Source organism: Lolium rigidum, chromosome 5 (assembly GCF_022539505.1).
Source record: "Lolium rigidum isolate FL_2022 chromosome 5, APGP_CSIRO_Lrig_0.1, whole genome shotgun sequence".
Lineage (NCBI taxonomy): Eukaryota > Viridiplantae > Streptophyta > Magnoliopsida > Poales > Poaceae > Lolium > Lolium rigidum.
The window spans coordinates 188,649,447-188,662,210 of record NC_061512.1 but is presented as its reverse complement, the minus strand read 5'-3'; the positions used below and the strand labels follow the sequence as shown (position 1 = coordinate 188,662,210).

The 12,764-nt window shown below is 44.2% G+C and overlaps 1 protein-coding gene across 1 annotated transcript; it reads right to left on the bottom strand.

The window, feature by feature from the left end:
- Positions 1–9,453: 9,453 nt before the first annotated feature.
- Positions 9,454–10,845, bottom strand: LOC124653738 (NAD(P)H-quinone oxidoreductase subunit L, chloroplastic). Its single transcript, XM_047192800.1, has 5 exons — positions 10,649–10,845; positions 10,457–10,534; positions 10,243–10,353; positions 10,030–10,124; positions 9,454–9,753 (listed from the first exon to the last, which is right to left on the bottom strand). The coding sequence occupies exons 1-5, from the start codon at positions 10,796–10,798 to the stop codon at positions 9,600–9,602; spliced, it is 588 nt and encodes a 195-aa protein (XP_047048756.1). The 5' UTR covers positions 10,799–10,845; the 3' UTR covers positions 9,454–9,599.
- Positions 10,846–12,764: the final 1,919 nt, after the last annotated feature.

The following is a 12,764-nucleotide window of genomic DNA, read 5'->3' as shown; positions in this document are numbered from 1 at the left end:
GTTTTAATTTAAAATAATTTTTATTTGATAAAAACTTGTGAATGATATGATGCATGATGCATGATGATGCATAAAAGAAAAAGAACAAACAAATCTATTAGGGGTATTTTCCTGGGTCGCTACATTCCCCGTCCCGGCGGCGTGCCGGAACAGGGAGTTTTGTCCCCCAGATCTTGGCTTCGCGATGGCGGCGGCTCTGAAAGGTTTCTCGTACTGTGGCTTTTCCGTCTCGAAGATTTAGGTCAGAGACCTTTAAATAGGCGAAGAGGCGGAGTCGGAGGGCTGACGAGGCGACGACATAGTAGGGGGGCGCGGCCCACCCCCTGGCCACGCCAGCCTATCATCTGGGGCCCACAGGGGCCTCCTCTGGTGGCTCTCGGGTGTTCTGGAAGCTTCATGCAATTCTAAGATGTTGGGCCTTGATTTCGTCCAATTCCGAGAATATTTCCTTACTAGGATTTCTGAAACCAAAAACAGCAGAAAACAGGAACTGGCACTTCGGCATCTCGTCAATAGGTTAGTGCCGGAAAACGCATAAAATCATCATAAAGTGTGAACAAAACATGTAGGTATTGTCATAAAACAAGCATGTAACATCAGAAATTATAGATACGTTGGAGACGTATCAGCATCCCCAAGCTTAGTTCCTACTCGTCCTCGAGTAGGTAAACGATAACAAAGATAATTTCGAAGTGACATGCTACCAACATGATCTTAATCATACTATTGTAAAGCATATGAGATGAATGCAGCGATTCAAAGCAATGGTAAAGACAATGATTAAACAACTGAATCATATAGCAAAGACTTTTCATGAATAGTACTTTCAAGACAAGCATCAATAAGTCTTGCATAAGAGTTAACCCATAAAGCAATATTTTCATAGTAAAGGCTGGGCCTTGATTTCGTCCAATTCCGAGAATATTTCCTTACTAGGATTTCTGAAACCAAAAACAGCAGAAAACAGGAAGTGGCACTTCGGCATCTCGTCAATAGGTTAGTGCCGGAAAACGCATAAAATCATCATAAAGTGTGAATAAAACATGTAGGTATTGTCATAAAACAAGCATGAAACATCAGAAATTATAGATACGTTGGAGACGTATCAGGTTCATACCTTCTCAAAACTTAGTTGGGCGTACTATTTTGATCCATCTCTATGTTTTGTCTTCTGTTTCTTGCGATTATCGAAGTTCATTTGGCTGCGTGCCTATCCATTCATTGAAACCAAATATAAACAGCCAAACAACACACTTCATGTAAACACACAGTGCACACAAATAGTGAGATTAGAGATAACCTGGAATTTTTCATCATTGCCGAAGTAGTTGATCATCCATTCCCACTCTTCTGGTTGTAAATCTTCCGGAACATTAGCCAATCTAGCATCATCTGTTTTGAATGCCTTGTAAGTGGAGCTTAGAGTTGATCGCCAGCCTCTATATCGCTCTTGCGCAATTTTGAGAATTTTCTCTTCAGTTTCCGGTGTATCTTCTAGGTTCCATCTGTCCTGTAAAACATAGACAACTGAATATAAATAAGTGGTGCATTGACGATGATAAAATAAGATAACAAATGTGAAAAAGGTTGTACGCACTATCACATCTGCGACAATGAGTCGATGCACACTTGGGTGAATGTCGGACCACCTCCTCACCCCAATGAGTGGTACCTTCCTTTTCATTATCACTACCACGTCATCCTTGAATGAGCGATAGTTCATTCCTATCGTACCACCCAACATTTCAGAGAATGTAATATTTAGCTTCGCAGATCCGCTGGCAAAACGCTTCTGAGCTGCTTTAACACCTTTTACAACACCTCGCCCTTTCTTCTTCTTCTGTCCATATGCTTCTACAACCCAAATCATAGAAAAAAAGTATTGCATGACTTGGTTATTAGATTGTGTCAGATCGGAGGACCCAGATTTGAAGGAGAGAAAGTACCATCCTGTAGTTGCGCACGATAGCGGCGAGCATGGGATGACCATTCATCCGGGGCACACATGTCATTAGCTGACACTGGAGTGTCAGATATTGTCCTTGAGTACCTGTACAAGATTTAGCAATATTGAAGATTTAGCAATTTAACTCATACAAGGATTTTATGCATTATAGCAAATGCTAGGGACAACTTAAGTGAGATAAACAGTTTACCAGATCTGGGTTGTCCACACTTGTTTATGTATTTGGTTATACTTTCCGTCCTTGTTAAGATAACAAAGCCTTTCCTTACTGCACACAAAAACAATAAAAGGACATAGCATTAACAAATCATATTTGATGTGCACCATTCAGATAGGTGATCAAGAAGTAAATATGGTGCGTACCAGCAGCATCCACCGTTGAACTCATCCTTATGCCCTTGAGTAGGTACGATCAGAAATTGAGTCATATTCAGAAAAAAAAACACAAAACAAAAGCAGGCATACTTTAGCACTTCAATATCTTGGAAACAATCTTTTAAACACAAGTACAAGAAGCCAAACATGTATAAATGTTACAGCAAAAAACCTGTTGAAAGTCAAGGCTTCAATGGAGTATGCATATTTTTTTGTTGCATGAGTTCTAGGTGCATACAATTAGGTGTTCTTAGATTCCGGTACTGAGATATTGCCACGAATGGGGGTTTCGTGGCAATATTGCGTTCTATTGCAACGAAAACTGGCCGTTGCAATAATTATTGTTGCAATAGACCGGATTTCTTGTAGTGAAGCGACAACAGTGGTCAGTTTGTTGGCAAACGAAAGTGGATCGTGCCCGGTACACATGGGCTAACGGTCTGGGATGGAAACCTAATGATTCTAGGTTAGTGCTTTTTGACTATTTGTACATTTTCCATACAGTCGTGTGGTGAGGAAGCTGAAGATTCAGAGTGGCGATGTTGTTGATCGCCCAAAATTAGTCGTGCCCTATCGTAGGCGGTCGATCTAGAGCTAATCGTTAACTTCTATTAAAAGCCTATGTTTACTCGCAAGAGGTGTCACTAGTACAAACTTGCTACTTAGAGACGGCCCCTCGAGTCGGTTTGTTCCAAGTTTTTTTTAAAAACCACCTGTGCTTAAGGACCTCAGAGGTCAAGAATATTCAACCGTCTCTAAGACTCTTAGAGCTGGTTCATAACCGCTGCCTCTAAACATTGTCGACCCAGAGCCGGTTATGATAGGAAACCGGCTCGAAGATATCCCTTCGGCAGTTATGAATTATGACCTTCGAAGAGTCGATGTACTCATACAACTGTGAATATGAACCATCGCTTTGAGGAAAATCTGAAAATAGGCACACCCGCCAGTTCGAGCGATGCGGTAACCACATGTAGTTCTTACTCTGGATTTTCTCTGGATTTCTCCAATCATCTGTAGATTCTTCATATGCGGAAGTAGATGTGCTTCTACATTTCACTCTATGTAGTTTTTTTTCCAGATTGATGTGATATTTATTTCTCTGGATTTTTCCCCATTTCGTAAGGGTTTCTCTAGTTCGTACATGTTTGTTCTGATTTTCCTTTCAATCTTCTTTTGATTCGTCATTTTCTTCTTGTATTTAAGTGATGAGATCCGCCGTGTCTGCAAGCAGCCACAAGTAAACTATCACCGGTAAAAGAGGAAGGCAGATTCATTCAACATCTCCATGAACCACGCAGACTTCGAGAATGTCGTGGTAAGTAACTCTATCATAACTAATGCTCCAAGTTTCACTTGTATTTGCGATGTATGCCTTATTTATTTTAGTAATCTAGCTTAATCTAGTGCATCCAGTTGATGAACCCTGGTTGCTCGATTTAGTGGCTCTCCTCATCAGTTTGGGTCAGGTGTTACTGAAGTTATTCTTCAATTCGACATTCTATGTATTTTAGTTTATTTAGCTCATTGTTGCTCCAAGTGCTTAGTATGCCCTCATTGATTACTTGTTAAGCTTTCGTGCTTTATCTGGTAAGCGTAGATGTTATTTGGCATCTTTGCACTGATCAAATATGGCGTGCTTAAGTACGCTGAGCTTTTATGTCAGTGGTATTGTTATTATTAGGTGTAAATCATTTTATGTGATATTAGCAATTAATAATTATTTTTGTCTATCCTTGTTGATAAAACTAGATGATTTCCCGCGCGTTGCTACGAGAGCATAAAATTTTGATAACATTTGTCTAGCATAAAAATTGAATAGTTAACGATTGCAATTTAGATATATGAGGGAAGTTTTCATGAGTTGGATTTTAAATATCAACTTAGAAGATGAATTCAACCAATGTTCACATATATAAGTATATTGAAGTTATATGATGGAGAAAATTGACCAACAATGAAAAAAGTTAACCAAATTGTGTTCATATTTGATCTTTCGAAGTCAGACAAATTCATTCATTGGTCATCCATTTTACATCTCTATAATGGAACACATGTCATTCATTCATCAGTAGCTCATCAATTATCCTTCAGAAAACTTCATGGAAAGGAAGAAAAGAGAGAGACGCAATAATTTTGTCCAACTCGGCTGGCGATGTAAACTTGTAATTCTAAAATCCAGCGCAATATGCACTTATCCGTTTTCATGTTGGATTTCTACCGTTGGCAAAAAAATCATTCGTTTCTTGGCTCTAACGTTTTTTAGACCTTGCAAGCTTGACCAATATGCAACCAAAGGCATAAGTAATTCTCCAACAGTATATTGTGTAGCATCATACACAAATGATTCTAATCTACATCAAACCAAATGAGTAGAGGCCAGAGCTGAATAATTAGTTCTTGCTATAACGTTATCTCATTCAAATCCTTATAATAAAGTTACTTTTTAGAAATATAAAACCTTGCTAGCCATGAACTATGGAGCCAAAAACAGAAGCTAGTACTGAGAAAAAATTCTTAGAATGTTCAGATGATTGTACTAGTGATATGAAGGGAGAAGACCCGGTGACTATATAAAATAACTTCTTGATTCCACTTTTTAATGAGATCAGAGTAAATGAACACACAACGATTGCATTGACAATTATATCCAAGATTTGAGAAGTATAAATTGTACTCCACCATACTGCTGGTAAGGAATCCGTTTTTGTATGACCGGTATTTATTAAATACTCCCTCCATCCCAAAATGTAAGGCGCCTAAGGCTTAGTCAAAATTCAACGTTTTTTTAAGTTTGAACAAGTTTATACAAAAAATATAAACATTTACAGTATTGAATCAACATGAATAGGTTCACCATAAAGTATATTTTTTCTTAATATGTCCATTCGATATTGTAGATGTAAATATATTTTTCTAAATATTTAGTCAAAATTAGTAAAGTTTAACTTTTGACCAATCCTTAGACGCCTTACATTTTGGGACAGAGGGAGGAGAAGCTTATAATTGAACTATGAAAGGAAATTTGTTCTCATGTACATGCTTCCACTCACAAGTTGTACTAAAGGGTGCTGATTATACAATTCAATGTGTAATACACAATTGTACCTCATGTGGTGAACTTTAGCTGAATAAATTCAGCAGGCTTGGTACCTCTAAAATATGATTAAACATGTTGTGTGTCGTTTGAGGGCAATTCATCAGGAAAACACAAGAATACTTATTAGATTGAGAGCTTCGTTGAAATAAGATGTACTAGAGGAAAATGTAGAATCAGCTTGCATCCTGAAAGTTACAGACACGCCTGAAGAATAGTTAAAATCAATGCGACATTGCGACTACATAAACGGTTTTGTATATATGGAAATCTGAAATAAATAAAAGATGTTGAGACACAACATCTAGTGAGGAGCGGCACTGACTGAATTGCAGATTTCACACTTATCCATACGAATCTGGTAGAGAGGAATGATTAAGAAACATAAGGACAGTCTCAATATTTGAGGGGTAGAACCTGATTTGTTTCTTGTTTCTATGGTGGATCAGATGTGCATATCAAAACGACTGCCTGAACATATCCAAGCTGCAAGGAGAAATAGGGGATGAGGAACCCATCTGCAATAAGAAAATCCACCCATCACTACCAAAAAAGTGAATAGACCAATCTACACTACCTTGCACACATTAAGGGAGGTCCTTTTAGCGTTAATTGCATACTAGCTTTGCCAGATGTGGATCCTAGCATTAGAGAAGATTTTCATAGGAGTGTCTTGACAGATATACAAATCATTACTGTGGCAGACATGTGTGCCATAACTTTTAAGATGATGAAGGATGTAAACATGTAGAGATTCCTTCATGATGATAAATTTTACCATTTGTCTGAACTCCAGTACTTTGTTACAAGGCTCCATGAAATTTATGTAGCTAACAACATATTCATGAATTATTATAGCTTAACCATTTTATGAGTTACTTGTGGGTTTGCTAATGTGTTTTCCTTAATTCTTCATTTTAGGTCATGTCATAAAGATTTGCACATGCACTACTAGGAAAAAGCCTATCATCAGCGTACCACTGCAGACCAATGCCCGCCATCGAAACACGCCGGTGGTAACGTCTTATCACCGTTCACCGGCGCACCAACCTGGTCCACCGGCGGTAACACGATTTATCATCGGCGCACCTGGTGCACCGGCGGTATTGTTTTTGTCAGAATTCAAAAAGGGATCGATTTAGATCTAGATCTGGATCGAGATTTGGTGGTCCCTCGGTGACGAGGGTTAGCCTCGGCAATGCTCATAAGTATGTACTTTTGTTTTTAGGGAAAGGGGAGCGCTAGTGGTTTCATGGACTTGTCAGACAAACGAGGTATCCGACGGAAATCGATTGGAGGCTAAAGTCACCGAGATTGTATTGAAACTAGGTTTGCAATGATGCGTGGTATTACAAAAGCTATGGGTCGCCCTCCCGGTGGCTCCTCCTAGCCCTTATATAGTGGGCTAGGTCTCAGAGTCCAATCTCGGTTCGGTTACATGTTGTATGTCGGTTTACCCAATATGACTAACACTTGCCTATTTTTACCTAGTTTATGTTCTTCTATTCTTCTTGGGCTTCATAGGCCTTATGGACTCCTTCTTTGATCCATACCAGGGATAGCAATGCCGAGTAGCTAATATGGTATACCCATGTCACATGTGGTGACTTCGTCAATCTGAGGATCCACCGGAGCCGTTTCTTAAACTCAATCTCTCAAATATGTTCATAGGGATAGGGTGTGCGTGCATGCGTTTATAGGGGTGAATGTTTCTACGTATTTACGACCATGTGAAGTGTGTTTCGCAAAAAAAAAGGGGGGGGGGGGGGGGGAGCTTAGAGCTCTTTTAAGATATCTTGATTTAGCACATGAAGAAGAGTGGCTGTTTTCTTTGGATGCGCACATTGATAGCTGAACCTCGTTAACAAATATTGTGTCCCCCGTCTACTTTCTATAGTGGTCTAATCGTATATAACTCTTAGGCTGGTGCCAACGCGGGCTGTAGCAGGGGCGGTAGCGCAGGCGTCGGGGCGAGAGGCGGGCGAGAGAGGGGCGAGACGAGAGCGCGGGGCGGTGGCGCGGGCGCCCGGCGCTACCGCCCGGCTACCGCCCGCGCTGGGGGCGATAGCGAGGCGAGAGGGAGGCGAGAGGGAGGCGGAATCGTTGGCACGTCGGGGCGGTAGCGCTGGGGGCGAGAGGGAGGCGAGAGGCGGGCGAGAGAGAGGCGACAGGCGGGCGAGAGAGTGTAACGGCTAGCTGACGTGGCGCGATCTGATTCGTCCACGTCAGCTAGCCGTTGGGGTTTCAAAAATTCGAAAAAATGCCAAAAACCCCAAAATTGGATCCCCACCCCCTATAAATACCCCCCATATGGTTTCACTCATTCCACACCTCACTTTATCAGCTCCACTCTCCATTTCCACTCCTCTCAACGCCATGTCTTCGTCTAGCAGCAGTTCGAGCGACGGAATGGAGGGTGATATGATCGATGCATTCCAGGCGGAGTATGAGGAGGAGATGCTCAACGAGGAGGCGGAGCCAAGACGGCCGCGACGCCGCCGAGAGTTCATCCGGCGTGATCGTCTGGGTGCCCACGATCGGCTCTTTGAGGACTACTTCGCCGACGACTGCAATTATCCTCCGAGCTACTTTCGGCGAAGGTATCGGATGAGGCGATCCCTTTTTCTGCGCATTGTGGATAGATTGGGTGAATACTCTCCGTATTTTACCCAAAGAGTTGATGCTCTCAACCGTGCTGGTTTTTCTCCCCTACAAAAGTGTACTGCGGCTTTGCGTCTGTTAGCTTATGGAGCCGCTGCAGATACGATAGATGAGTGGCTTAAGTTAGCTAGACAAACTTCATCAGATTGTCTAGATAGATTCTGTGAAGGCATCATTGACTGTGACGGGGAGACGTTTTGCCGTCGCCCAAATGTCGAGGATACTCAGCGTCTGTTAGCGAAAGCCGAGGAGCGTGGCTTTCCGGGCATGTTAGGGAGCATCGATTGCATGCATTGGCAGTGGAGGAACTGCCCAGTGGCTCATGCTGGTCAATTCACAAGGGGAGACATCAAACACCCTACCATAATCTTAGAAGCCGTTGCGTCGTATGATCGTTGGATCTGGCATGCCTTTTTTGGAGTGGCCGGGTCCAACAACGACATCAATGTACTCAACCAGTCGCCGTTGTTCACTGATGTGCTTAGGAGAGAAGCACTCGTAGTGAACTTCACGGTGAATGGACACGAGTACAACTATGGTTACTACCTTGCCGACGGCATCTACCCCGCCTAGCCGGTGTTCATGAAAGGTGTTACTCTTCCACAAAGTGAAAAGCATCGACTGTTCACTGCTGCTCAATCATCTTGGCGCAAAGATGTCGAGTGTGCCTTTGGAGTGCTGAAGGCTAGGTTCAACATTCTAGCAGTTCCGGGACGCTCCTACTCGAGGCGTACTCTTGGGTTGATCATGCGTGCATGTGTTATTCTGCACAACATGATCATCGACGATGAGCGTGGTACAAATTTGGACAACATCTATGAGACAGTTGATTCCAATGTCGGCCCTGCAATACACAACCATGCACCACCAAGCCTAGCAGCCAGGATTCAGATGGACAACGAAATGAGGGAGTCACCGATGTATACACAGCTCCAGCATGATTTGATTGAGCATGTGTGGGCTAATGCCTAGATTATGTAATTTTTTCAAATTTTTGTGTAATCTTTTCAAATTTTTATGTAAGTTTTTTATGATGTAATCGGTAACAATTTTAGTTCAATAAAATAATTTCCTTGCATTATTTTTAATGTTGTAATCTGAAAAAAAAAATGCTGATGTCGAGGAAAGAGAAAAGCTGATGTGGAGGAGAGAGAAGTGAGAGCTGGCACTATAGCCTGTGCATTGGCACCGTGGGGTGAGAGTGAGGAAAAAAGCTGATGTGGTAGGCTATAGTGGTGTGGTGCATTGGCACCAGCCTAACACACTAAGCTCCCTTAAAATAAACTAAGCTTACATGTTGGGGGTGGGTACTATATAGATATCTCAGCTATCTACACTGGAATGTGCCTGGTTCTTTCCGTTGATCATAGTTTTTCCTTTCTGATGGATCGCGCTATATTGGGACATGCAAGTTGGATCGTGTTTTTTTGTGTGTGTTACACATGATATCTATAAACAAGTATTGCTCTTGACAATCCATTTCTCTATCTTACATGTATACTACTCCTTGTAGAATCTCTCCCTGAATGTCTCGATTTGTGGATATCTGTCCTTGTACAGAGGGGTACCTTCCTTGGGCTTGGACCAAGGGTACTTCATGGTTGGATCCCTTGGGAACTTCCTGAAGTTGACGAACGGTGCCCAGAGCATCAGTCTGCAGATGCATGAAAACTGAACTCAGTTGACGATCTTTTAGGGAGTAGAATATGGCTTATCTACTGATACTAGGCCACTCGGCAATAAATTGGAACATGGTGTTTATGGAGATGGGCATACGAGGATACTGTCACACCAGATCCTCAACTGAAGCCCGATGCCAATCATTGAACAGATTACAGTACCACCAGTGCTGTGTCGAGCTTGCCATGATTGTTTCTGTTTATTTTGTAAGTAACACTGGCTGTCGAAATGCAACCGATCAGTGACTCACCCGGGGAAGAAGAGGTAGGTGAACATGAACTGCAGGTACATCTCGAGGAACTTGCGCTTGAACCACCTCTGCCTCATCCAGTTCATGATGATCGGCTGCACGCACACCACACCACACCACCGGAACACGATTAGCCATGCATTCCCCAAATTGGGTTAGCTTTCGAGTGCTTACTGAAACACGGGAAACCAACAATGACTGTCACCGGCTTACGGGAGCAATGAAGAGGTACACGAAGGCGATCGCCGCGATCGGCGGCAGGATCCCCAGGAGGTCGAGGTCCTCCTCCCCGCTCACCGTCGCCAGCGCAGCCGGGGCCTCCACCTGCGCACGCAAAGAACGAGGAATTCGCCGACACGTGATCATGTGAAGTGCGGATGGATTCAAGAGGAACGGAGTTTAAAGAGAGCTCTGAAGGTGTCCATACTGCTGCCCAGACGGCGCCGCACTGCAGCACGGTGACCAGCTTCTGCAGCTGTACCGAGCTCTGGGCTGCAGGGGCAGGCTACGCGATCGAGCAAGAACCCAAGCAAGAAAAACACGGATCAGAGATTGCAACTTGCAAATATCGTTCGAGTTGGGGCCGATCAAAGTGTTCGGAGCTGAGGTAAACTGATACCTTGTCATGGAGGAGGCAGAGGATCCTGGAGTTGGAGTTCACCGGGCGTTGAAGAAACGAAGGTGAGGGTGCTTGCCGGTTGTGTTGGAGGAGAGCGGGAAGTCGCGAGGAGCCTGGAGGGAGGAGGCGCCATGAGGCGGTGGTCTCCATTGGTGGCAGGCGACGGCTTTGGGCGGGAGGTAGCCGTGGCAGGCCTTATCTGGATAGACGGCCGTTTGGGGGCTATGGGCTATGGACGATCGGCGTCGAATGTCCAGGGAAGGATTGGGCATGCTTGAACCGTTGGATGCGGATCAAATGGATGAATTTCGTTGACCTCACTCCATCTCTTTCGTCTATCCAAGACCTCTTTGAGTCTTTGCAACCAAGCAATGTTAGAGTAACAGATCGCTATATGGAAGAATAGTGGTTGAAGCCTTGTGGCTAATTATTTGGCATCTACAACAATTTAAATTATAGCTCGAAAATTCACCAATAGTCACACTTGTTGCAAATAGATGCCTTGCCAAGACAACTCCCTACTTTTCTTAGTGGGAACTTACATCCTCTTTTATCGTGGGGTTGTCATGAAAATAGTCATTGAGGGTGGCAAGCGGGAGGTAGAGGAGTTAGGCGGCATCGAGAATCTGGGAGCAAGATTGTCCACGGGTTTACCCAGATTTGGATCCTCTTCGGTGGAGGAAACCCCTACTTCTGTTATGATGGGATTATGAGGTTTTGTGTACATGTTACAATGGATGATGTGGTCGTCTAGGAATGTGCCTCAGGGGGACTCCCCCTACCGACCTATATAGGGTGCTGGCTAAGGCTTACATGGTATGAGTCCATGCCCGACTACTAGACTATCCTATCTATGATCGTCGTGTCTTCTACTCCAAGACTTCATTTGCCGTAAAACCGGCGGTACCATGGTGGATCCGGCTTTGGGCTTCATGATTTGTTGAAGTAGGCTTGGGCTGCCTGGTGTGTACGCCGACACAGTATCATGTGGGCCACCTAGCCTGTTAGCTTTTAGCCACGACGTTGGCCTACTTTCTTAGCATGCCTCCAACATCTTCGTAGCTCGTCGCCTCCTTCTAATCCCGGTATCCTTTCTCTCTAACCACTGATTACATCCCTTATCTTTCCCTTTGTTTCTCCTCCTATTTCGGTGTGGTTCTATATCTAGTCATCTATCACCATCGTTGGATGAACAGTGTCTATGTGGAGCTCCAACACCTCGATAAGACATCTATCTATCAACATGGCGCCACGGTTACATATATGTCGATAATGATATATTGACACACTAAAGGAGTTTTCGCCACTGAAGGAGTACAACTGCGAGTCACACCCTAGGGCGATACCGGGGGTGCCGCCAGAAGCTCCACGCCTTGCCGCTCCTCATGCTGCCGTTGCCGCCGGCCCTTGCTGCGGTGGTCGGCCCAGCCGCCAAACATGGTATGGGATGATGGTTTTCGGGGATAGCTGCCATGGCTGCTGCGGTGGTGATGGTTGGCGCGTCTTCATGCAGCGATCAAGGTGGCGCCCATGGTCAGGATGGTGGCGGAGAACCTCTCCCGGGGACGCCATGATCGGCGGTGGAGGTGTAGTGTCAGCCTAGGTCGGGTGGTGGTTGAAACCATAGATCATGATTTAGGTGTCTCTCGTCCCGTCTCCTGGGTCCTCCTCGTTGCGTGATAGGGGTGGATCCTATGGGGATCGACCCTGCTATGTCATCAACTTACTCGTTGTTGGCATATGCCCCTGGGCCGTTGGAAGGGTTCGGTGCGGCGGATCTTGCCTGTTGTTGGAGGGTGGCGTGGGGGATGCTAGCACGGCTTGAATAAAAGAAGTGGTCCTAGGATCCCTCTCACGCAATTCCAAAGATTTGCTCGATGCATGCCTTCATTGATCTAGACAGAGTGTCGAGTTCCGGAAGGCTCCGCCGGCGAACACCAATGGACGGCATTCTTGGAGATTGCCGCATCGGATGGTATTCGGTCCCGCAACCATGTTTTTTTGTAACCATTTGGTTTCAGAGGGAGCGATACAAAGCTCTGCAGTCTGTTGCCATCTTAGGACATGTCTTTTTCTATGATGAAGTCAGTTGCGAAGAATTGCATGAAAGCCGATA